The sequence below is a fragment of the Scyliorhinus canicula genome, chromosome 18, assembly GCF_902713615.1.
Source record: "Scyliorhinus canicula chromosome 18, sScyCan1.1, whole genome shotgun sequence".
Classification (NCBI taxonomy): Eukaryota; Metazoa; Chordata; class Chondrichthyes; order Carcharhiniformes; family Scyliorhinidae; genus Scyliorhinus; species Scyliorhinus canicula.
In genome coordinates this window covers 123,138,444-123,165,614 of record NC_052163.1, presented here as the reverse complement: position 1 = coordinate 123,165,614, position 27,171 = coordinate 123,138,444, and the positions used below count along the sequence as shown (strand labels likewise).

The 27,171-nt window shown below is 46.1% G+C and overlaps 1 protein-coding gene across 8 annotated transcripts in view; it reads left to right on the top strand.

The window, feature by feature from the left end:
* LOC119953506 overlaps window positions 1-19,399 on the top strand; it is a 119,473-nt gene extending 100,074 nt beyond the window's left edge. For all 8 annotated transcript variants that reach the window (XM_038777856.1, XM_038777854.1, XM_038777852.1 and 5 more), the window contains 2 exons: window positions 7,919-8,132; window positions 16,638-19,399. In XM_038777856.1, coding sequence (XP_038633784.1) covers window positions 7,919-8,132; window positions 16,638-16,845 — 422 coding nt within the window. In that variant the 3' untranslated portion in view covers window positions 16,846-19,399. The remainder of the gene's footprint in view (window positions 1-7,918; window positions 8,133-16,637) is intronic.
* Window positions 19,400-27,171: the final 7,772 nt, after the last annotated feature.

The following is a 27,171-nucleotide window of genomic DNA, read 5'->3' as shown; positions in this document are numbered from 1 at the left end:
AGAACTCACAAGGCTTCCTTATCCCAGCTTATCTGAGACCGTGCTCGTGTGTTTCAGATTCCCTGGCTAGCGGAAACCAGCTTTCAGCATCTACCCTATCAAGCCCCTTCAGACCTACGTGTGTTGTGAAGCTATTTTATTCAGTCAGTCTATTCAATGTTGCACGTTCACTACCCCAGTCCTATTGTGGGCAAATACTAAATCTAACAAAGATCCTCTGTTGCCTTTCATACCCCTGTGATCATTTCCGATCAATCACATTTTTCTTTATTTTAGAAAGAAACTTGAGATGGCAGTCGCTTACTTGCAGCTTAGACTTGTGTTCCCAAGGGACAGGTAGCAGTCAAAGTTATCTGTTCTATTCCTGAATCTCCAGGTCCAATCAGAGAGAGGTTTGTAGTGTGAGGAGAAACAGAATCATTTCACAGCTGGATAAATTGCTTCCTCCTCCATTTCCAGGCAAGCTGCTCCTGACAATGTGCTCTTTGTGCTTTGGGCTTTACCAATAATTCAGACTTGACTTGGCCTACAGAAAAGCAGCCGTATATTTTCACTAGTCCAGAGATTGCAGACAGATGGGCAGCTGGCGGGCTGTTTTTCTCCCTCCTGCCAGGAGGTCGCCAGGCTGAGATAGCCACATGAAAGAAAAAAATACAAAGGTACAATTGACTGCATCAAATGGTCAGAGGAATGAGTGACCATTTAACCCCTCAAGCCTGATCTGCCGTTCCATGGGATTGGTGATCAGTGGCCTTAACTTAATGTTGTAGGTTCCATCCTGGTCAGGGCTGGGTTAGCCCAGGTTCCATCCTGGTTAGGGCTGGGTTAGCCCAGGTTCCATCCTGGTCAGGGCTGGGTTACCCCAGGTTCCATCCTGGTCAGGGCTGGGTTAGCCCAGGTTCCATCCTGGTCAGGGCTGGGTTACCCCAGGTTCCATCCTGGTCAGGGCTGGGTTAGCCCAGGTTCCATCCTGGTCAGGGCTGGGTTAGCCCAGGTTCCACCCTGGTCAGGGCTGGTTTACCCCAGGTTCCATCCTGGTCAGGGCTGGGTTACCCCAGGTTCCATCCTGGTCAGGGCTGGGTTACCCTAGGTTCCATCCTGGTCAGGGCTGGGTTAGCCCAGGTTCCATCCTGGTCAGGGCTGGGTTAGCCCAGGTTCCATCCTGGTCAGGGCTGGTTTACCCCAGGTTCCATCCTGGTCAGGGCTGGGTTGGGAGAGCCTGACTGAAGCAGGGGCACTGCAAGTTTTATTTTATTGCTTTATTTCTCTCATGGGACTTGGGTGCCACTGGCTGGACCAACATTTGTTGCCCATCCAAATTGCCCTTGAACGGAGTGGCCTGTGAGGCCATTGCATAGGACAGTTAAGAGTCAACCACATTGCTGTGGGACTGGAGTCACATGTAGGCCAGGCCAGGCCAGACCGGGTCAGGGTGTCATAGAATCATAGAATTTACAGTGCAGAGGAGGCCATTCAGCCCATCGCGTCTGCACCGGCCCTTGGAAAGAGTACCCCATTTAAGCCTAGACTTCCAATTTATCCCCGTAACCCAGTAACCCCACCTATCCTTTTTGGACACTAAGGGCATATTAGCGTGGCCAATCCACCTAACCTACACATCTTTGGGCACCCGGATGAAACCCACGCAGACACTGGGAGAACGTGCAGACTCCGCACAGACAGGGTCAACGTTACTGGGTCTAGCTTTATAGATAGAATCGCTACAGTGCTGAAGGAGGCCATTCAGCCCATCAGCCCACCTAGCCTGCACATCTTTGGACTGTGGGAGTGAAACCGGTGCACCCGGTGGAAACAGGGAGAGCGTGCAAACTCCATTCCACACAGACAATCACCCATGACCGGAATCCAACCCAGGTTCCTGACGCTGTGAGGCAGAGGTTCTAACCAATGTGCCATCCACTGTGCCTCCCAGATTTATTAGCTGACTGGAAATTCCACCAACCGTGTTGTATTGGAACCCATGTCCTTGGAGCACCAGCCTGCGCCTCTGGATTACTAGTCCAGTGACATTACTACTATGCTACCATCTCACGCAGAAAGTGTCTTCAGTGTTCTTGGGCTAGGAAGTAGGCAAGTGGCCCAGGTTTTGCTGCTGAATGCTACACAGTGACATTATTCTGCTTGATTGGTGTGGCCATCAGATGAGTATCTGGTACTCTCTGTGATTGAACAACCAGGTGGTACCTGTGCTCGCCTTTGGCAAGTTAGGCAAGATACTTGGAGGGCTGCTGAACTTCCCTCATCGCTGGCCCTCCTCCTTTTGAAGAAAACATTCCTCATTCACCTGAGGAAGGAGCAGTGCTCCGAAAGCTAGTGTTTGAAACAAACATGTTGGACTTTAACCTGGTGTTGTAAGACTTCTTACTCTGCTCACCCCAGTCCAACGCCGGCATCTCCACATTTTGAAGAAAAGGCATGAATATTTATTAAACCACAGCAAGAAGGGATCGATAAATGTCAGTTAGCGGACAACCACTTGGTGAACTGACATGATATTCCTTTGTCCCGTCTGGAAGGCTTTTAATCTGTTAGTTGCGACCGGGATGGGAACCTTGAGCCAACACAATGGACAAGGAAAGTCAAATGAACATGTAAATCTTCCAGCAATATTGGCAGGAAATTGAACCCACACTTTATTGTATCTGTTTAATTAAAAGGAGTGCTAACAACTGAAAAATAATTCCAGCAGCGAACCCGTTCCTTCCTTTAATGCCTGACTCAGGAAACTGTCATCGACGTGAAATGTGAGTGGTCCGTTGAGTTTTCCATCCTTTCCCGGAACGATTCCTGCAGGACGGGAAAATCCCGGCCATTATCCCCGTCTTTCCCTTTCCACGCAGATGTTGCTTGATCTGCTGGGTGTTTTCTGTTTTTTATTTCTCATTTTAAGGCTTCTGGCATTTTTTTAAAAGAAGTATTTGGGAGTGAATGGAGTGCGTGATGTTCATCAGAGTTAATGAGCACCGAGGTTGTGTAATCTAAATAGCCACTGTTCCGACGGGAAGGTTGAGAAGTATGCTGACCTTTACTGAGCACTTTAATTAGGTTAGCATTTGCGCTGATTAACAAGTTAATGGGAGGCTGTTGTCCCGATCGATGTGATGCACTGCATGCCTCGATGATTGAAACCAAAGAAAGAACCCAACAGCCGGGGTCATTCAGCAACTTTAAACTAACAAATCTGTCCAGTCAGCAGTAGTAAAACTCTCCTGAGCTGTCAGAATCTAAACAGAAAGGGGAAAACTTTAGACACTACCTATCAGCATCTGAAAGAGAATAGGAAGCTTACCGTCTCAGGACCTGATGAAGTGTCTTGTTCAAAAACCTGACGACATCAACACCGTTGATGTCGGAGTTCAGAAAAATGAAAGGTGATCTGATTGAAATGTGTCAAACCCCTGGAGGGTTTGACCGGGTTGATGCTGAATGTTTGTTCCCTCTGGTTGAAGAGTCAAGAACTAGGGGTCATAGTAACGGAATAACTGGAGGTCATAGAACTAGGGGTAATGTGTATGTTTGTCTAAGGGGTCTAGCCAATTAGAACTGAAACCAGGAGAAATTTCTCGGAAGGTGGTGAATCTTCCGAATTTTCTAACCCAGGGGGCCGCGGATGCTCAGCTGTTGAGTATACTCCAGGTAGAGGTTGATAGATTTTTGCACAGTAAAGGAATCAAAGGATTTGGGGATAAAGCGGAATTGATCATAAGAACATAAGAACTAGGAGCAGGAGTAGGCCATCTGGCCCCTCGAGCCTGCTCCACCATTCAATGAGATCGTGGCTGATCTTTCGTGAACTCAGCTCCACTTTCCGGCCCGAACACCATAACCCTTAATCCCTTTATTCTTCAAAAAACTATCCATCTTTATCTTAAAAACATTTAATGAAGGAGCCTCAACTGCTTCACTAGGCAAGGAATTCCATAGATTCACAACCCTTTGGGTGAAGAAGTTCCTCCTAAACTCAGTCTTAAATCTAATTGAGGAAGGAAAGAGCGACCATAATCTTATTCAATGTCAGAGTAACCTCGAAGGGCAGTTTGTCCTACTCCTGTTCCCACGTCTTAGAATCTTATTAATCTGGTTTCCCGTTTAGGGGGTGACTAACCTGCACCGATATTCAAAGCACTTTGTGTTTTTATTGTGACATTCAATCAAAATTGAGAAAAAATGGTGGAGCAGAGTATCAGCAGGGAAGCTGTTAATCCAAGACATTTTGGGGCGGCATGGTGGCACAATGGTTAGCACTGCTGCCTCACAGCTCCAGGGTCCCAGGTTCGATTCTCGGCTAGGGTCACTGTCTGTGCGGAGTCTGCACGATCTCCCTGTGTCTGCATGAGTTTCCTCCGGGTGCTCCGGTTTCCTCCCACAGTCCAAAGAGGTGGATTGGCCACGATCAATTGCCCCTTAGTGTCCAAAAGGTTAGGTCGGGTTACTGGGTTACAGGGATAGGGTGGAGGCATCGGCTTGAGTAGGGCGCTGTTTCCAAGGGCCAGTGCAGGCTCGATGGGCCGAATTGCCTCCTGCGCTGTAAACTCTGTTGACCGTTGCCTATGCGCAGTTTTGCCTATTCCACTACTTTCGTCGACATGGTTTTTTCTCACGACTGGTACGACTAAAGTGATGCGCCTGTCAAGTAATTACATGTGAAGTGAGGGGTGCATGTTGATTATGCACAACATTAACCATGAGAGCCGCGCACTCCCTCTGCGCCCAATCAAAACATGAATATTCCTTTTGTTTTTACCTATTAAAGAAGAACGAAGAACAATACAGCACAGGAACAGGCCCTTCGGCCCTCCAAGCCTGTGCAGGTCATGGTACCAACCTTGGCCAAAACCCTCAGCACATCCTTGTGTCAGGTCCCTCTATACCCTATCCATGTATTTGTCAAGATGCCTTTTGAACGCCGTTAATGTATCTGCTTCCACAGCCTCCCCTGGCAACGCGTTCCAGGCACTCACCACCCTCTGTGTAAAAAAACCTGCCTCACTCATCTCCTCTAAACTTTGCCCCAAGGACCTTAAATCTATGCCACCTGGTGACTGACCCATCCACCCTTGGAAAGAGTGCCTGCCCATCCACTCTATCCATGCCCCTCATAATCTTGTAGACCTCTATCAGGTCACCCCTCAATCTCCGCCTTTCTAATGAAAACAGTCCGAATCTATTCAGCCTTTCCGCATAGCTAACACCCTCCAGACCAGGCAACATCCTGGTAAACCTCCTCTGCACCCTCTCCAAAGCCTCCACATCCTTCTGGTAATGTGGTGACCATAATTGTTATTGGAAGTTAATAATTCTATTGACATATGAATGTTTAAGCAAATGTTTAGGCATTTTCCATAATTCATTATGAAATGTTCAGCGTGTATCAAATATATTCGATCTTATTCACGGGGTCATGGTCAGCGAAGAAGCCTGATTTCAACCTTGCGACCCACTGAAATGACGGAGCCAGCCTAAGTTGCCCATCACTGATCTAGGGGTTCACGTCAGCAGGCGAGAGCATTTTAAATAGTGCCTGGGGGACACTATTTAACAGGAAGCATCACACTTTGAAACTGGTCCATTTTAAGAGTGGAGGAATGTGCTCTGAGAAAGGTGCCTGGGGGCTACGCTTTTAACAGGGGATGGGATTGCGTGTTTAAAGGGCGTGCAGAGTACATTTTAATGAGAACATGCTGCTTGTCAGGCCAGTAAACAGAAAACATCAGGAAGGCAAAGTTGGTTAAATTTCTGAACAAACATCCGGATCTTCACCCTCAGAAGTAACATCTTCCACTTGCAAAAGTGCAGCAGTTGATTGTCTATCTCCACAGGCGACGTGCTGCTGTCGTACATTCAGTTAATTGTCTGGAGATTTCTAAGCCAGGGGCAAAGCCATTATGATGGTTGCATGGCAACTGCGTTGCTATACGCACCGCAGGTTGCCCCCCCCCCAACCCCCCCACCCAGTGCACAAACTTTTTCAATGGGGGAAAAACCCCCTTAAGAATTTTTGCGTTGTTCTTAAAGGATGCAGAAGTCTATTGCTTGTTTATTAATGCAAATCGTCCAACCCACTCTTTAATAGAAACAGATTTTTAAAAATATTTTCATTCAGATTTTAACATTTACAACACACAACATTACAAAGTAAACCAACCTCCCCACCTTGCTCCCTCCCCTACCCCCTAGCAGTCGACAGTAACCAGCTCCTTGAAATGTAATATAAACAAACCTCATCTCTTATGGAACCCCTCACTCGTCTTCCCCCCTCCCCCCCACCTTTAGAGCAAATCTCACATTTTCCAAGTGCAAGAACTCCATTAGATCCCAGTGCATCCCACCGGCCTGAACCAGAAATTTGGCACGGCAGGGCGGGGAAACCAGTCCCACCTCTTTGACCAAGTGTTTGTTCATGTGTCTGAAGTATCTCCTGAAGTGGCTCAGTGTCATACTTGGTTTTATTAGGCTCCTGTGAAGCACCTTGGGACATTTTATAATGTTTAATCAATTTATCGAGTTCTTTGAAGAAATCTCATGTGCTGTGAGTAAAGGGGAACTGGTAGATGCACTGTATTTAGATTTCCAGAAGTCATTTGATAAGGTGCCACATCAAGGGTTACTGAGGAAAATAAAAGCTCATGGTATAGGGGGTGACATAGTGACATTGATTGAAATTGGTTAGCTTACAGGAGACAGAGCACGCATAAATGGATCTATTTCTGGTGGGCAGGATATGCCGAGTAATGTGAGACAAGAATCAGTGCTGGGGCCTCAAAATTTTACATTGTTTTATAAATGTGCAGGTTAGGTGGATTGGCCATGATAAATTGCCCTTAGTGTCCAAAATTGTCCTTAGTATTGGATGGGGTTACTGGGTTATGGGGATAGGGTGGAGGTGTTGACCTTGGGTAGGGTGCTCTTTCTAAGAGCCGGTGCAGACTCGATGGGCCGAATGGCCTCCTTCTGCACTGTAAATTCTATGAAATAAAAATTCTATGAAGAAGAAAAAAGAAACCCAAAATGATGGGCAGCACGGTAGCATGGTGGTTAGCATAAATGCTTCACAGCTCCAGGGTCCCAGGTTCGATTCCCGGCTGGGTCACTGTCTGTGCGGAGTCTGCACGTCCTCCCCGTGTGTGCGTGGGTTTCCTCCGGGTGCTCCGGTTTCCTCCCACAGTCCAAAGATGTGCGGCTTAGGTGGATTGGCTATGCTAAATTGCCCGTAGTGTCCTAAAAAAAGTAAGGTTAAGGGGGGGGGGGGGTTGTTGGGTTGCGGGTATAGGGTGGATACGTGGGTTTGAGTAGGGTGATCATTGCTCGGCACAACATCGAGGGCCGAAGGGCCTGTTCTGTGCTGTACTGTTCTATGTTCTATGTTCTATGTGCAGGGTAGGTGGATTGGCCACGCTAAATTGACCCTTTAATTGAAAAAAAATAATTGGGTATTCTAAAATTAAAAAAGAATATTCTCTAAATGGTGAGAGATTGCAGAGCGCTTGAGATGCAGTGGGATCTGGGTGTCCGAGTGCATGAATCACAAAAGGTTAGTTTACAGGTCCAGCAATAATTAGGAAAGCTAATGGAATGTTATCATTTATTGTGTGGGGAGTTGCTTCCAAAAGTAGAGAGGTTATGCTTCAGTTGTACAGGGCATTGTTGAGGCCAGATCTGGAGTACTGTGTACAATTAGGGCTCTGACTTGTACGCTCACATTGGTAAACCACTGCATTGCTGTATCTGAGTGATTCACACCTTCAGCCAGAAAACAGATTAAACGAAAAGCTTCATTTGTTTCTCATGTTTTTAATATTAAATGTTGGGAATGTATGTAGAATTCTTTGTCAAACATCTTCTTCTGCTCCTATTTTGATCCACACTTAAGGATTTAACATGTTTTGATCTTTTCCAGGTGTTGTAATAGGTTCCCTGTCCCGGCTTTGTTCCACAGTGATTGATCCCTTGGACACTAATGTTCGTGCTGTTCTTATCCATCAGAGATATGTTGGCAACTCCATTGAGCAGTTTACCATCTACTTTATCAACATGGTTGTAATGGCAACCTACCTTCACCAGGAACACCTGAAGATCATTCCCATCTTAGCAGGACTCTTTGCAGTGGCAAGGTGAAAAATAATATGCAATAGACAGTGCTGGAATTACTAACAATTCTCTCGAGCTAAAGGCGCCAGGGTTCTCCCAGTGCCCTGGTCAGTGTGATACTGAACACGTGGTCCCAAAGTTTATCCTTGTTTTGGGATGAGTCCATTCATTGTCGATGGGGTAGAGACAGAGCCTCTAGTAGCCCTGGGAGTAAAATCAGCCACTCTTCCACTCCTGATCGCCATCCCAAATGGAAGGCCGTGTGGGTGAGGAGGGCTCCACTCTGATGCCTTCTACAGTCAAACCAAAATGACAAACCTCACCCATGCCCAACACACGAAAAATGACCGCTTCCCAATTTTTTATTTTTTTTTGCAATGATGAATACATCTTAAGAACCAGGAGCAGGGGGAGCAATTCAGCCCCTCGAGCCCACTCCGCTATTCAATACCATCATGGCTGATCTCATCTCGGCCTCAACTCCACTTTCCTGCCCGTTCTCCATAACCCTGCGACCCATTACCAATTTTTAAAATCTGTCAATCTCCTCACCTTTAATCAAAGTCCCGGCATCCACTGCACTCTGGGGTAGTGAATTTCACTGATTCTTGACCTTTTGAGAGATGAGTTCTCCTCATCTCTCATCATCCAGGGTAGCATGCTAGCATAGTGGTTAGCACAATTGCTTTACAGCTCCAGGGTCCCAGGTTCGATTCCGGCTTGGGTCACTGTCTGTGCGGAGTCTGCACGTTCTCCCCGTGTGTGCGTGGGTTTCCTCCGGGTGCTCCGGTTTCCTCCCACAGTCCAAAGATGTGCAGGTTAGGTGGATTGGCCGTGCTAAATTGCCCTTAGTGTCCAAAATTGCCCTTAGTGTTGGGTGGGGTTACTGGGTTATGGGGTGGGGGGTAGGCTTGGGTGGGGCGCTCTTTCCAAGAGCCGGTGCAGACTCAATGGGCCGAATGGCCTCCATTTGCACTGTAAATTCCATGATTCTATCTCTGTTTTAAATCGCTACCCCTTATCCTAAAACGATGACCTCTCGTTCTTGATTGTCCCACGAGGGGAAGCAGCAGCTCCACACCTACTTTGTCAATACATATACGCATCTTGTACTCCTCAATGAAATCTCCTCTCGTTCTTCTAAATGCGAGACGCATACGCCTAAACTGCTCAATTTCTCTTCATAAGACAAAGCCATCATCTCTGGTGAACCTCCTCTGAACTGCCTCTACTGCAACTTACATCCCCCCTCAAATAAGGGGACGAAAACTATACACAGTATCCCAGGTGCGGTCTCACCAATCTGTTGCACGTTTGCAGCAACATTTTACATTATACTCTTTCCCTTTAGCTATAAAGGCCAAAATTCCATTTGCCTTCCATATTACCTGCTGTATCTGAATGCTAGCTTTCTGAGATTCATGCACGAGAACACCCAGATCCCTCTGCACCAAAGTACTCTGAAGTTCCTTTCCATTTTGATGATGTTATCTTTCCAGTTTTCCGACCAAAATGGATAACCCCACTCTTATACATGTTAAACTCCATCTGCCAAAACTTGGCCCACTCACCTAACCTAACTACATCCATTTGTAAATTTCTTATTTCCACGTCATCTGCAATTTTGACTATAGTACCTTCTATCCCTACATCCAAGTCATTAATATATACTGTAACCGTTCCTGCATTTTTGGAATAGTATAACCAATGGGTCCACTACCTCCACTGCAACTTTCTTTAAGACCCTAGGATGTGGGTCATCAGGCCCTGGGAACTGGTCTGCCTTCAATTCCAACAGTTTGTTTAGTACTTTTTCCCTATCGATGTACGCTGAACTAGATGGTCTGTTTGGAGATGAAACATTAGAAACAGTAACAGTCCAAAGAAGTCCAGACATAAATTGTTCAAATGTCATGTTCAGTGATAGGAAATAATCAAAAGTGACACTGATCTTTATAGGGCGGCACGGTAGCACAGTAGTTAGCACTGTTGCTTCACAGCGCCAGGGACCCAGGTTTGATTCCCGACTTGGGTCACTGTCTATGTGTAGTCCCCACCTTCTCCCCGTATCTGTGGGTTTTCTCCGGGTGCTCCGGTTTCCTCCCACAGTGTGAATTGGACATTCTGAATTTGCCCTCTGTGTACCCGTACAGGCACCCTAGTGTGGCAACAAGGGGATATTCATTGAATGGTAGAACAAGGTCGAGGGACTAAATGGTCTATTCTTGTTCTGGTGTGTTGGGGCCTCTTTATACAAATTTTGCCTGCCTTTCAACAAAGCAGTGTAGGGACAGAATTACTGTAACTACATCGTGACTTCAGAAATGTTTCACTATGGGCTGGATTCTCCGCCCCGCCGCATTTCTGCCCCGACCCGCTGGTGGGATTCTCCGTTACGCCGCCCAGTCAATGGGGTTTCCCATTGTGGGGCAGCCCCACGCCGTCGGGAAACCCCCCCCCCCCCGGGCGCCGGCAAAACGGAGAATCCTGTTGGCAGAGAATCCCACCCAATATGTCTGCCTTGACCATCTCATGCAATTTGTAAAGCCAAGACGTACACGTTATGCTGTTAATAGCAGTGTACATCTACCCAGTTAACGAGATCCTGAAGGATACCAGGACAAATTTACAACACGCTCACTGAGTGCTGAGCTTGTGGCATTTGAGTGCTACAGTGAGAGTTTGGTGACTGAGGGAGTATAAGGGTTATTTAAAGTCTAGTATTTCTTTTATTTAGTTAATTAACTTAAAAGTTGCTGTTTGGTCTATAAGAAGGTGAATTTTGAATCAGCTTTAAACAAGGTTCTACTTGGACTTACTTGCAGCTGGAGCTTGTTAATTAGTTAATTGCATTAGGCCAGTTTTTTAGAAGCTAGAGTCACAGTATAAATAGGGGCTAGATACAGTGCAGACTTTGTTTGCACTGAGTGCTGAGCTTGTGGCATTTGAGCGCTACAGTGAGAGTTTGGTGACTGAGGGAGTTAGGTGAGGAGGGAGTAAGGTGCTCCTTACATTTCATTTCCTACATTTCCTCAAAGAGTGTGAAGGGAGCCAGGAGTTTACAGAGAGTACAGCTGACTGGAAGCAGAGTCGGAGGGCGGAGGTCCAGTTGGTCTACGGGGCAGCTAATTCTGTAAAGTAAGAGGGGATGGAGGCTAGGGCAGTTGCATGCTCCTCCTGTAGGATGTGGGTGGTGAGGGATACCACTGGTGTCCCCGCTGACTATACCTGCGGGAAGTGCACCCAACTCCAGCTCCTCAGAGACCGTGTTAAGGTACTGGAGCTGGAGCTGGATGAACTTCGGATCATCCGGGAGGCAGAGGGGGTCATAGAGAAGAGTTACAGGGAGGTAGCCACACCAAAGGTACTGGACAAGAGTAGCTGGGTTACAGTCAGGGGAAAGAAAACTAACAGGCAGACAGTGCAGGGATCCCTCGTGGCCATTCCCCTTCAAAACAAGTATACCATTTTGGATGCTGTTGGGGGGGATGACCTACCGGGGGAAGGCCCCAGCGGCCAGGTCTCTGGCACTGAGTCTGGCTCTGGGGCTCAGAAGGGAAGGGGGGAGCATAGAAAAGCAATAGTAATAGGAGATTCAATGGTTAGGGGAATAGATAGGAGATTCTGTGGTCGCAAGCGAGACTCCCGAAAGGTATGTTGCCTCCCGGGTGCCAGGGCCAGGGATGTCTCTGATCGTGTCTTCAGGATCCTGAAGGGGGAGGGTGAGCAGCCAGAAGTCGTGGTGCACATTGGTACCAACGATGTAGGTAGGAAAAAGGGTGTGGAGGTAATAAACAAGTTTAGGGAGTTAGGCTGGAAGTTAAGGGCCAGGACAGACAGAGTTGTCATCTCTGGTTTGTTGCCGGTGCCACGTGATAGCGAGGCTAGGAATAGGGAGAGAGTGCAGTTGAACACGTGGCTGCAGGAATGGTGTAGGAGGGAGGGCTTCAGGTATTTGGATAATTGGAGCGCATTCTGGGGAAGGTGGGACCTGTACAAGCAGGACGGGTTGCATCTGAACCAGAGGGGCACCAATATCCTGGGGGGGAGGTTTTCTAGTACTCTTCGGGAGGGTTTAAACTAATTTGGCAGGGGAATGGGAACCGGATCTGTAGTCCAGCAACTAAGGTAGATGATAGTCAGGACGCCAAAGCACGTAGTGATGCAGTGGGGAAGGTAACAATGACAAAGGAGAGTACTTGCAGGCAAGGAGATGGGTTGAAGTGTGTATACTTTAATGCAAGAAGCATCAGGAATAAGGTGGGTGAACTTAATGCATGGATCGGTACTTGGGACTACGATGTGGTGGCCATCACGGAAACTTGGATAGAAGAGGGGCAGAAATGGTTGTTGGAGGTCCCTGGTTATAGATGTTTCAACAAGATTAGGGAGGATGGTAAAAGAGGTGGGGGGGTGGCATTGTTAATTAGAGATAGTATAACAGCTGCAGAAAGGCAGTTCGAGGGGGATCTGCCTACTGAGGTAATATGGGTTGAAGTTAGAAATAGGAAAGGAGCAGTCACCTTGTTGGGAGTGTTCTATAGGCCCCCCAATAGCAGCAGAGATGTGGAGGAACAGATTGGGAAACAGATTCTGGAAAGGTGCAGAAGTCACAGGGTAGTAGTCATGGGCGACTTCAACTTCCCAAACATTGAGTGGAAACTCTTTAGATCAAATAGTTTGGATGGGGTAGTGTTTGTGCAGTGTGTCCAGGAAGCTTTTCTAACACAGTATGTAGATTGTCCGACCAGAGGGGAGGCCATATTGGATTTAGTACCTGGTAATGAACCAGGGCAGGTGATAGATTTGTTAGTGGGGGAGCATTTTGGAGGTAGTGACCACAATTCTGTGACTTTCACTTTAGTAATGGAGAGGGATAGGTACGAGCAACAGGGCAAGGTTTATAATTGGGGGAAGGGTAAATACAATGCTGTCAGACAAGAATTGAAGTGCAGAAGTTGGGAACATAGGCTGTCAGGGAAGGACACAAGTGAAATGTGGAACTTGTTCAAGGATCAGGTACTGCGTGTCTTTGATATGTATGTCCCTGTCAGGCAGGGAAGAGATGGTCGAGTGAGGGAACCATGGTTGACAAGAGAGGTTGAATGTCTTGTTAAGAGGAAGAAGGAGACTTATGTAAGGCTGAAGAAACAAGGTTCAGACAGTGCGCTGGAGGGATACAAGATAGCCAGGAGGGAACTGAAGAAAGGGATTAGGAGAGCTAAGAGAGGGCATGAAAAATCTTTGGCGGGTAGGATCAAGGAAAACCCCAAGGCCTTTTACACATACGTGAGAAATATGAGAATGACTAGAGTGAGAGTAGGTCCGATTAAGGACAGTAGCGGGAGATTGTGTATTGAGTCTGAAGAGATAGGAGAGGTCTTGAACAAGTATTTTTCTTCAGTATTTACAAATGAGAGGGGCCATATTGTTGGAGAGGACAGCGTGAAGCAGACTGATAAGCTTGAGGAGATACTTGTCAGGAAGGAAGATGTGTTGCGCGTTTTGAAAAACTTGAGGATAGACAAGTCCCCCGGGCCTGACGGGATATATCCAAGGATTCTATGGGAAGCAAGAAATGAAATTGCAGAGCCGTTGGCAATGATCTTTTCGTCCTCGCTGTCAACAGGGGTGGTACCAGAGGATTGGAGAGTGGCGAATGTCGTGCCCCTGTTCAAAAAAGGGAATAGGGATAACCCTGGGAATTACAGGCCAGTTAGTCTTACTTCGGTGGTAGGCAAAGTAATGGAAAGGGTACTGAGGGATAGGATTTCTGAGCATCTGGAAAGGCATTGCTTGATTAGGGATAGTCAGCACGGATTTGTGAGGGGTAGGTCTTGCCTTACAAGTCTTATTGAATTCTTTGAAGAGGTGACCAAGCATGTGGATGAAGGTAAAGCAGTGGATGTAGTGTACATGGATTTTAGTAAGGCATTTGATAAGGTTCCCCATGGTAGGCTTATGCAGAAAGTAAGGAGGCATGGGATAGTGGGAAATTTGGCCAGTTGGATAACAAACTGGCTAACCGATAGAAGACAGAGAGTTGTGGTGGATGGCAAATATTCAGCCTGGAGCCCAGTTATCAGTGGCGTACCGCAGGGATCAGTTCTGGGTCCTCTGCTGTTTGTGATTTTCATTAACGACTTGGATGAGGGAGTTGAAGGGTGGGTCAGTAAATTTGCAGATGATACGAAGATTGGTGGAGTTGTGGATAGTGAGGAGGGCTGTTGTCGGCTTCAAAGAGACATAGATAGAATGCAGAGCTGGGCTGAGAAGTGGCAGATGGAGTTTAACCCTGACAAGTGTGAGGTTGTCCATTTTGGAAGGACAAATCTGAATGCGGAATACAGGGTTAATGGTAGGGTTCTTGGCAATGTGGAGGAGCAGAGAGATCTTGGGGTCTATGTTCATTGTTCTTTGAAAGTTGCCACTCAAGTGGATAGAGCTGTGAAGAAGGCCTATGGTGTGCTAGCGTTCATTAGCAGAGGGATTGAATTTAAGAGCCGTGAGGTGATGATGCAGCTGTACAAAACCTTGGTCAGGCCACATTTGGAGTACTGTGTGCAGTTCTGGTCACCTCATTTTAGGAAGGATGTGGAAGCTTTGGAAAAGGTGCAAAGGAGATTTACCAGGATGTTGCCTGGAATGGAGAGTAGGTCATACGAGGAAAGATTGAGGGTGCTGGGCCTTTTCTCATTGGAACGGAGAAGGATGAGGGGCGACTTGATAGAGGTTTATAAGATGATCAGGGGAATAGATAGAGTAGATAGTCAGAGACTTTTTCCCCGGGTGGAACACACCATTACAAGGGGACATAAATTTAAGATAAATGGTGGAAGATATAGAGGGGATGTCAGAGGTAGGTTCTTTACCCAGAGAGTAGTGGGGGCATGGAATGCACTGCCTGTGGTAGTAGTTGAGTCGGAAAATTTATGGACCTTCAAACGGCTATTGGATAGGTACTTGGATTAGGGTAGAATAAGGGAGTGTAGGTTAACGTCTTAAGGGCAGCACGGTAGCATTGTGGATAGCACAATTGCTTCACAGCTCCAGGGTCCCAAGTTCGATTTCGACATGGGTCACTGTCTGTGTGGAGTCTACACATCCTCCCCGTGACTGCGTGGGTTTCCTCCGGGTACTCCGGTTTCCTCCCACAGTCCAAAGATGTGCAGGTTGGGTGGATTGGCCATGACAAATTGTCCAAAATTCTATGATTAACCTAGGACAAAAGTTCGGCGCAACATCGTGGGCCGAAGGGCCTGTTCTGTGCTGTATTTCTCTATCTATCTCTATCTAAGTTACTTAACACTCAAAAGAAGCAGGTAAGGAAACATGGAGGAATTATTTATGGCCGCTCATTCTCGCTTAAATAATCACAGAAATCCAACCACAAAGATATCAGTTGGCCCATTGGCTAGTTAGTCACGCTGGAGATAATCACTCCAATTTCATCTCCCCTGTAACTTTTAATATTTTTCTTCAAGTGTAGATTTGATTGCCTCTGCTGCCAAGTGATTAGGATTTAATAAGCATGTGGTAATGTATTTTATATTCCAATCACCCTTTGTTTGAAAAGATCTTCTAAAACTCCATTTATGCTTCTAGTTTATTCTTAATTTTATACCCCATTATTACCATTTTGCACAGCAGTGGAAATAATTCATCATTAAACCCTCAATTTTGACCGTCTTGTGTTCCAGCCATGCATTTGTGTAGTTTTTCTTCAAACCATATTGAGTAATTTTAAAGAGAAGAACAGATTCCAAAACGTTCTTAAGTGTTCTCTATTAAACACGGCGCGTGTCCATTTTCATGCACACAGATGCATGTGTGCACACAGGCAACACAAAACATCTGCTGGAACTTTGAAATAAAAGCAGAAAATGCTGGCAACATCTGCCGAGGGAACCACAGACGCTGCTACAAAAATGCATACACACCCCGGTCAAAAGGATCACAGAAACGTTATGGCGTAGAACAGGGGTGGGCAAACTACGGCCCGCAGGCCGCATGCGGCTCGCCAAAGGTCTTTATGCGGCCCACCAAGTCATTAAAACTTTTTTTTTTAAGGTTAATGGGGGGGCTGTTGGGTTACTTACTGGTATAGGGTGGATACGTTGACTTGAGTAGGGTGATCATTGCTCGGCACAACATCGAGGGCCGAAGGGCCTGTTCTGTGCTGTACTGTTCTATGTTCTATATGAGGCTCCCAGAATCATAACCGGGTGAAGTAATTATTTTACTTAATATACTATGCAGCCCTTTAAAATTGTGAATTTCTGAATCTGGCCCTTGCACGGAAAAGTTTGCCCACCCCTGGCGTAGAAGGAGACAATTAGACCATGAGACATAGGAGCAGAATTAGGCCATTCAGCCCATTGAGTCCGCTTTGATTCTCCAGATGCCCATTATGATTAATGCAATTCTCCTGCCTTTTCCCTGTACCCCTGCGCATTGTTTCAGTTCAAATAATGAAAAAACCTCGCTCATCGTTAACACTTACAAAATTTATTGCCCCTTTCTTGCAGGCTGATATATTGGATTACAGCTGGACTGAGCAGCGCCTATCGTGGATTTGGATTCGGGCTCTCGTTTTTCCCAACCTTGGCGATGGTGGCCTATAATTTCTATTGCATGTATGAACTAGGACTGGATCACGACTTTGTCCCAGCTGAGAGTGGGGGGCCCACCCGTCCTCCGGCACCAAGACTGAGGTGGTGGGGTCTGGGGGGTTGAACTGTATTGGGGCAGAGAAATCGCACTGCATCGCGGAAGACTAGACTAGTGTACTGTGTGATAGTGCAAGGAGAATAATGGGCAAGGGTCAAACTTGTTAGTTTTTTGTGGTTGGCTTATTGCAGTTTAAATTAAAAGCTACAAATATCAGACAGGATGCAGTCTTGTGACTGTTTTAACAAGCATTCAACTTTTCTGGAGTTGAGACTAACTAAAACTAGGAGATGATTGATGTCTGAACAACAGCACTCATTTAATGTCACCCAGGCACAGCGTTACTGTCTTATATATTTCCTTAAAGTTTGTACAATTATCTTATGCAATCGCATCTCAAATCATAGCATTAGAGCCAATTAAGGGACACTTGAGGCCGTTTATGACCAGCCAATATGGGTACGATTATATTCAATTTTACTGTCAAATTGAAATAGCTTCTCCTACAAAGCTGACCACACAATTTCCTTTTATCAATCCAGTAGCATCACATGGTTCTCTGCTCCTCAAAATTGTGAACTCGTTCTTAAAGAAAGTCTCCACTCTGAATTACCGCCACGTACCAGATACTTTCGAAGAGGGACCCAAAACAAGACTACTGTTTGTGTAATTGCCAGTGCTAAACCACAATGACTTAATTCTTAAGATCTCCTATAGTTATTGTTAATCTGTTTCACCGACTGACTCCACCAAGCTTAAAGATTTTCTGGTGTAGGGGCCTTTCAATTTAGCCATATGACTGAACACAGAAGCTGGGGATTTCCAGCATTTAGTCACAAATTAATAGGTGAGAAGCACACTATTATACTCAGGAAGCAACCTCATTATTTAACTGGACTAGGAAGTCTCGGGGCTCTGATCATGGTGAAATCTAGTGTATCAGGCTTACCAGCATAAAAGTTCCGCTTGCAACGTTACTCTGGCTGGTGGAAACACAGCGGTGTGAGTCATCACCAGACTTGCACGCTGTAAAAACCTACATCACCTGCGACCGATGGGAGATCTAATGGTAACAAGAACACTTCTAACGAAGGACAAGATGACCCAGTGTTAATATTTCCTGGCTGCAATAAACAATATGCATAGCACATAGATTGCTCATGGCAAACTTTTAAATTCTGACTAATAATGGACCCTTTCATATAGACTAGCACTCAGGATTTTCTGAACTTTAACGCATTCCCTTTCTCATTGAACGGATGGTGTCACAGGTTGATTGAAAGCCATGTTACATGTCTATCTTGCAGCGTTGCTCTGTGCAAGAGCTCGGAACCATTTCCCTTCAGTAACACTGAGCACACAAATTCACAATGGAAGATTTGTGACGCATATTTGCAGGTGTATCAATTCTGAATTTCCGACATTACAGTTTAACAAAGGGCCCATTGACCTTGGGTATTTTAAAAGTGTGCTATTATTGTTTGAGGTCTCTGTGCTGATGAATACACAAATATAATATAAAACAAGACACATAACACGCCAGAACACTATTAAGCACTCTTACTGATTCCCGTGAAGGACGTTTTTCACATTAGAATTCACCAAGAAAGGGCAGCACGATGGCCTAGTGGTTAGCACAGCTGCATCACGGCGCTGAGGTCCCAGGTTCGATCCCGGCTCTGGGTCACTGTCCGTGTGGAGTTTGCACATTCTCCCCGTGTCTGCGTGGGTTTCGCCCCCACAACCCAAAAATGTGCAGAGTAGGTGGATTGGCCACACTAAAATGCCCCTTAATTGGAAAAAATAATTGGTAATCTAAATTTATTTTTAAAAAAAGAATTCACCGAGAAAGCCAACTCATCGCCCAAGTCTGTAGACCATGGCTGGATTTTGCAGACTCCTTGTGGTCTGTAACCTTCAACACACACAAAGTAGTATTTTCACTGAGAGCACGGATGACTCGAGACAAAGACCAATAAATCCAGTCCTCGCGGGATTTAACCACCGTTACCGATTCAATCCCAATCTGGTCTATATTTACCTTGGAAATATAGGTATACGGCTAAGAAACCTAGCGTAGGGAGGTGCCAAATCTGCAAAAGGAAATGAAAAAACATTCCGTGGTGATTGTTGCTCCAAATCTGAGTTTACAAATGTTAAGATTAGAGAAGATAGACTGGGGATGCCTTAGGAGTTGCCAATGTTGAAGTCCTGGGAAACAATGGGTTAGAGTAGGTGCCTGTGCAACGAGTCTCAGTTTGAACGCTGAGGAGGAAGGATATTTGCTAAAATCATTAATTTTTCATGAATATTGTGAATAATTTCACTTGAAGGCAGTAGCATAGTATATGCTGATCACCCCTTTCTCCTAAATGTGTATAATAGTGAATTGTTAAGTGTTTTATTTTATTACTGATCTTGTTGTAACTTAAAAGAGGTACATTCAAGTATTGAATATTAGTCATTTTTATATGAAGTGTTTCGATATGTTGATCTGCATAGGACTTTGATCCACCTATAAAATATGTTGGTGAGCTAGTTATGTACTTTATCTAATACATCTTAAGACTGTGTAAGTGTGTAATAAAGTTACCGCATTGTGACAATGCTTTACAGAGAAGTTTCTACGCTTAAGTCCCACGAAAAATTGTATCATGCATTTTATTTTCCGGTGTGAATTATACATAAAATCATAAAGAATAAAGGAGAAAGCAATTCGGCAAAATGACCCTTCTCCACCATTCAATACAATCCACCTTAAATCCAACTTTCTGCTCCTTAATTTCCTGAGTAGGCAAAAAACTATTAATCTCTATCTTGATTATGTACAGTGCAGTGTTTTTTTAAATCGGTGCGCTTATTATATATCTCAGGCGCCGTGGCCTTTCCCAGAACTGTTGTTCCACTATCTCTCTAAGCCCCTGTCATCCCTGGAAAGGTATAGAATCGCTACAGTGCAGAAGGAGGCCATTTGGCCCATTGAGTCTGCACTGACCCTCTGAAAAAACACCCTACCTAGGCCGACTACCCCACCCTATCCCCAAAACCCCACCTGGGGCAATTTAGCACGGCCAATCCACCTAACCTGCATATCTTTGGACCGTGGGAGGAAACCGGAGCAGCCGGATGAAACCCACGCAGACACAGGGAGAAAGTGCAAATTCCACGCAATCACCCGAGGCCGGAATCGATCCCGAGTCTCTGCCGCTGTGAGGCAGCGGTGAATGTTTCTGCAGCCCAGAGTTTGATGAGGTAATGCAGGAACGCATGAACACATGCAGCCTCTTGTGTTGGGAACAGCTAATGCAATGGGTTTACTCTCTTTTCACATCTGGTGCCAGGAACAAATCCAGCCCTGATAGATGAATGGAGGTTTGCTTTCACTACCACTTGAACTGCTTCTAGGTGGGATAAGGTCTGTTGTGTGGTTAGGATTAGGTAAATCCACAGCAACAAAAGAAACTGATCGCTAGTTAAGACACCTTAACAAACAATCAGATAAAACATAGTGGAAATGTCATTGGAAATGCAATAGAGAAGTGCTCTTTTGGGGTTGAGGCATAATATTTAGGAAAAATAAAACCTGCATCAACTGTGATTCATTTGGCGATGCTCCAGTTTCTGAGTCAAAATGTTACAAATTAAAGTTCCACTTGAAAGGCTTGGGCAAAAGGTTTTAGGTTGAAGTACGTTCTAAATGCACACAATAACTGGGAGCCATTTGCTCCCTCAGCAAGCCCTGCAAATTCTTGGTACACAACTGTACTTAGCATAGCGACCCTATCCCGGGAGACCGTCTTGGTCACAGCTCCGATGGATGTGGGAATTTGAGATTTCTAGTGTTATTTTTCTACTTTAAGAAAGGTAAGTGTAAATATTTCTTTTGATTTTACCATTTGAAGTTGATGTCAGTTCTATTAATAGATGAATGATTAAGCATTTTCTATAACTGGTCATGAAATCTTCAGCCTATATTAAATGTATTTAATCAATCTTGCTGCCCACGCATGTGGCCCACTGACTAGCTTAGGTTGCCCATCACTGAGAGCCTGGTGCAGTACAGAGTGAATGCCGCTCTGACAGACGTCCTGCCTTTCAGATGACATGTCAAACCATGAAGTCTGGCCTTCCAGGTAGATGTAAAAGATCCCATGACACAATTTCAAAGGATTATCTCTGGCGTACTGTCTGATATTTATTCCTCAACCAACACCACTAATACCAGATAAGGGCAGCACGGTAGCATGAGGGCAGCACGGTAGCATGGTAGGGCAGCACGGTAGCATGGTGGTTAGCATAAATGCTTCACAGCTCCAGGGTCCCAGGTTCGATTCCCGGCTTGGGTCACTGTCTGTGCGGAGTCTGCACGTCCTCCCCGTGTGTGCGTGGGTTTCCTCCGGGTGCTCCGGTTTCCTCCCACAGTCCAAAGATGTGCGGGTTAGGTGGATTGGCCATGCTAAATTGCCCGTAGTGTCCTAAAATGTAAGGTTAAGGGGGGGTTGTTGGGTTACGGGTATAGGGTGGATACGTGGGTTTGAGTAGGGTGATCATGGCTCGGCACAACATCGAGGGCCGAAGGGCCTGTTCTGTGCTGTACTGTTCTATGTTCTATGTTCTATTATCTGTCATTATCGCTATGTTTGAGAATTTACTGTGTGCTAATTGGCTACGGGCTTCCTAATGTACAACAGTGACAAACTCAAAGCTACTTCATTGATAATAATGCCTATAGGTTATCCGGAGGTCATGAAAGTGGGTCTTTTAATGCAAGTTCCTCTAACATGTATAGTATTTGACTACGTGATGCTACAATTGGTGTGCAAACAGAGTTGCATTCTGCTTGTCTCCCCACAGGTTAATTCACCAAAAGGACAATAAAAAAGGGCGAATGCAACACCACTGGAAGTGTGGCAAAAATACACTCAGTTCCATGAATTGCCCAGCCACATATATATTGTTTTGAAAAACAGCAGCCCTTCAAACAGAATTAAACGCGAAAACCATCTGGAATGCAAGTTGTTCAGATCTAAATAAAGGCTTCAGTTTAAGGAGAAGGCCAATCTATCAGACTCTGACAAACCCTTCCAATTGAATGAAAACAGAATCTGGTATCACACTCATGTGGGGGAGGGTGATTTCCAGGCCACGTCAGAGAGAACGGCGACGCTGGCTCAGAATGCAGCGACAATCACGTTTCCCAACTGTCTTCCATTACTGGTGATGTCACCAGGTTCACGTCCACAAAAGGCGAGAACCAGGGGCGGGATTCTCCCCTACCCGGCAGGGCGGGGGTTCCCGGAGGGATGGAGTGGCGTGAACCACTCCGGCGTCTGGCCGCCTCAAAGGTGCGGAGGATAGGGGCCAAGCCCTCACCTTTAGGGGCTGGGCCTGCGCCGGAGTGGTTGGCACGCCGCTGACCAGCGGGAAAGGCCTTTGGCGTCACGCCATCCGGGGCCGAAGGGACACCGCCGGCCGGCGCAAGCGCAGGGGGATCACCAACGCGTTGGCCATTGCGGCAGCTGGAACGGCCGACGCAGAAGGGAAAGAGTTCCCCCACGAAGCAGGCCCGCCCGCCGATCGGTGGGCCCCGATCACAGGCCAGGCCACCGTGGGGGCACCCCGCGGGGACAGATCGCTCCACGCCCCCCCCCCTCCCCCCCCCAGGACCCCGGAGCTGGCCCGCGCCGCCTGGTCCCGTCGGTAAGGGAGGTGGTTTAATTCATGCCAGTGGGATGGGCATTACAGCAGCGGGACTTCGGCCCATCGCGGGCTGGAGAATCGCCGGGGGGGGGAGGGATTCCGACAGGCGTGGCGCGATTCCCGCCCCCGCCAAATCTCCGGTGCCGGAGAATTCGGCGGCCGACGGGGGCTAAGGGTGGGCCCTCTCGGCAGCCCCTTGGGAGCTGTTCCCCTTGTGTGTTTGGGGCAGGCTGATGACTGTGAGGGGGGAGCGTGCCCCCGAGACTGCGGTATTGGGGGGGGGGGGTGCGCAGTCGCTCCTATCCCTGCAAGGGACGGGGGTCGTCCTGTCATGACCCCCTGGGCTATTGCGCAGTCAATTCCAGCCCCACGTGAGTCGCAACACAAGGTATTATTAAAAATATCCAAGGTCCTTGACTGAGCCCAATAACTATAGTCACCAGGTTTGTAACTTTAAAACACAAGTAACATTTTATTATGTACAGTACTATAATTAAACAGACATCGACTATCTCCAACCCTTTCCCAATCACCCCGCTTTTCCTAATTTGCCCCACGCTATATACACACTCCGACAAACGTCACAGACAGGAAAGGGTGGTGGAAAGAGAAACTCAATATTAATAAAAATAAAAGGATGAAGATCTTTGGTGCACTGGGGTGATTTTCAGTCAGTGTCTTTCTGAAGTTCGAAGTTAGCAGTCGCCGATTTCATCAGAGCTAAGGTCCAACTGCAAATAATCTTTTAATTGCCTAAAGAAGCAACTCTGTGCTGGAGACAGTGCGGCCCCAGGATTCCTTCAACTGGGGCTGGGGGTGGGGGTGGGGAGAGTGCTGCCCCCCATTTCCCAAACCGCAACATTCTGAAATGAAGCATGGACAGGGCCTGAAAGTAAGAAGCTGCTGCCAGATACATTTCACAAACACTTCAGTTGGTCACATTCCCATCTAACACTGTTCTTTCTTCCATCGGGGCTTTGTTCGTCTCTTCTGCGAGGACGTTTCAGTGCCTGCTGCCCTCTGGTTACCTCTTTCCCAAGGGACCATTCTTCGTGTGAGTGCCAGAGGGCAGGAAGGCATCACAAGCATGTTCGAATCCTGCCCTCAGCTCCCATTTTCAAACAGCAGCCCCCAGCTTGACAACACCACCATTGTGATCAAGTGTCGGTGAGGCTCCTTGGGAATTATGTTTTACAACTCAATTAACCCCTAACTCTCCAACCCATCACCAAGGCCAGTAATTGTATCTTTACATTAGTCATTATCAAATGAGTGCCTCAAAGCTGTACACACTTAACCTTAATTTATACAATTGACACAGTGATGAGTGAATAATCAGAGCTTGACAGAACCATCAATTGGCTAAAATTATTGACATGAGATCAGATTTATGGATTAGAAAACACATAATAGGGCACTCTCAAATTAATGGGTTGACAGCAATGATACTGGGGGCTGGGGGTGCTTAATACCAACAATCCCTTGAGAGGTTAGTGATGTCTGCAAATATGTTCTACCTCTTTAGGTTATAAATATTATCCTGGCTTTGCCTGCCTACACTGATGGAAGACCATTTTTAAACTGTTACTTTTAGTGTATTTTTACTGGCTTTCCTTGAAAAATAACAAGCTGAACTTCTATTCATCATGTGGTTGTTTGCTCTTGAACACACACACAGTCTGTGTGTAAATGTACTATCCTATTGTGATTGTAGTCATTTTTTTTGTCATAGAATTTACAGTGCAGAAGGAAGCCATTCGGCCCATCGAGTCTGCACCGGCTCTTGGAAAGAGCACCCGACCCAAGGTCAACACCTCCACCATTTGTGCTACTGGTACCCACGGGATGTCATTCAAATCCAGTGCATTGTAACTAACACTTCCAGGGACCTGCGGAAATATTTCTGCAGCGTATCTAAGATCCAAACTTTTCATTATCCAAATTTTTTTCATTAACTGATATTGCAGAGGATCATTGCAAATCTTTTTTTCAAGGACTTGCCGCAACCTATTAGAAAACGTCAGAGGAATGCTGGATGAAATCTCATGGCCCATTCCATTCCTCGTTACCGTGCGCATGGTAGCACTGTGGTTAGCACTGTTGCTTCGCAGCGCCAGGGTCCCAGGTTCAATTACCGACTTGGGTCACTGTCTGTGCAGAGTCTGCACGTTCTCCCCGTGTCTGCGTGGGTTTCCTCCGAGTGCTCCGGTTTCCTCCCACAAGTCCCAAAACACGTGCTTGTTAGGTGAATTGGACATTCTGAATGCTCCCTCCGTGTACCTGAACAACTGCCGGAATGTGGCGACTAGGGGCTTTTCACAGTAACTTCATTGCAGTGTTAATGTAAGCCTACTTGTGACAATAAAGATTATTATTAGTTATAAGCTGTTCCACCACATACCAATGTGTATCTTTAATACCAATATCCAACTATAACTTTCCTACAGTCCAATTAATAGCTCAGTTAAAAGTGCTTTGGTGCACTTAAAGCAGGGTGAGTGAAGAGTACTTGGGACCCCAACCTCTTCTATCGACTAAGGTTCTGATGAAAGTTCATTGATCTGAAAGGTTGGGGGGAATTTTAACTCACCTAAAACCCATTAATTTGCACGGAGTTAAAATCAGGCCTGTAGCTTTACCCTCCACAATTGCTGCCAGACTTGCTGACTATTTTCAGCTTCTCTACATTGATTTAAGATTTTGCTCTTGTATAACTTAAGATGTCCACTTTTTTGCTCAGCTGATGGATTGATGGCAGTAAGCAAAGGTCTATGTGTAAAATATACATGAATGTAGTAAATGATGGAGATAGTCATACGTGCAGGCATGTACATGATTCTTTACAACTCCAAACAGCGCTCTTTTAATGATCAGAAGTACTGTGTGTGTGTGTGTGTGGTCACCTCAAAATTGATGGTCCAATTCAAACACAAATGAGCAGACCACCTCCTATTACTCCACGTGTCTGACCTTGGTGCCCACCAGATTAAGGTGTGCATATGTCAGCCAAGGGAGAGAAGTTAATCTTACTTTTCTAAAAGAATGATTAATGTTTGGAGTAGCTCTCGAGAAGTAACTGCTCAAGATTAAAGTCATTCCCAAAAGTTATAAATAATCTTCGACGGGGAGAATAAATTAGCAAATGTTATTAGCCGTGGCTCATGCTATCTTTCACTGCCAGTGTGAATTTATTATTTTAAGATGGAATCTGCAAGCGATGCGATCGTTCCCGAGCAGACACGTTGGTGGGATGGGGAGACTTCAGCGCAGACTGTTCTATTGTTTCCTGTCTGAAAGCTTTCCATTCAGGCAGTAACATCTCCTTAAAAGTATTAAATGGGGGCAAGAGAGCCAGTCGGTGCTCACTGAACTGCTGTTTTGCAGTGCCACCCTATATTTTAAAGAAAGCAATGACCAGCTCCAGACTCCAAGGTTGAAAAATTCACAGTGTGATATTTGCATCGGTGTCCTTCGTCTCTCTTTTCCTGCAATTATTTTGTCTGCCAAATAATGACTTGCACAAGCATAGTATTGATAATAATAATAATATTTTTATTGTCACAAGTAGGCTTATATTAACACTGCAATGAAGTTACTGTGAAAAGACGCCACATTCCGGCGCCTGTTCGGGTACACGGAGGGAGAATTCAGAATTCTCAGCCGGTATGGTAATTGAACCCGCGCTGCTGGCCTTGTTCTGCGTCACCAACCAGCTGTCTAGCCCCCTGAGCTTGAACCTAATAAAAGATCCCAACATACTTTGCAGGAGCATTGTCAAACAAAATTTGACACCAAGCCATATAAGGGGTCGGCAAGGTAGGTTTGAAGTAGGGTCTTGAAGGAAGGTGGGGGGAAGGGGACGCAACTCCAGAGTTTTTGCCCCAGGCGGTTGAAGTGGGATAATGTCCCCATTGCAATAGCGGGTACAATCTCCCTAGCTCCTCCTGAAACTGTGCAGAAATTCCCCCCCCTTCCCCTTAATTGTTCCTATGCTTCCACCAGCGAGTGCTTACAGCTATATTGGAATTGTTTTGTCTTCAATTTTATTTGAACTTAATTCCTTCCACATCACCCCCACTCCTCCCATAACACGCATCTCATAACTCAAACTGCACAACTTCTCCTATTCCCCTTAGCCACAAAATTAGAATAAGAATGAGGTTATTGGACAGTTTATTATGATAGGATAATTACTCTGCTGGACGACCTCTAGACCAGCCAGTCAGAATGAGACCCACTGTTAATTCTGGGTCAGATCCAAAAGATTTAAACGTCTACTTCCCCCTTGCTCAAACCAGCTCTGGGAAACTTGACTCCAAATCTAATTCCGATTACGCCCGTGGGGGCAAGAAATCAGTTTAGCCCAAGAGGAAGCAGTGAAACATTTTGTTTGCACGCTTCCCTGTTATCAGCATTCACTGGAAGGTGAGCAGTGTGGATTTTCTGCGCAATTGCTAACAGATCTGATTTAAATAATCTCAGACCACAGGATAGTTTTCTGCAAATGATGCATTTTTAGATTGTTTTTCTTTCTGCCTGCACTTCACCCACGTGGCGCACACTGCGGTAAAGGAGAGTTTGAGCTTACGTCAAATAGGGAGAGAACTTCAGATTCTGTCTTAACAACAAAGAACAAAGAAAAGTACAGCATAGAAACAGGCCCTTCGGCCCTCCAAGCCTGCGCCAACCATA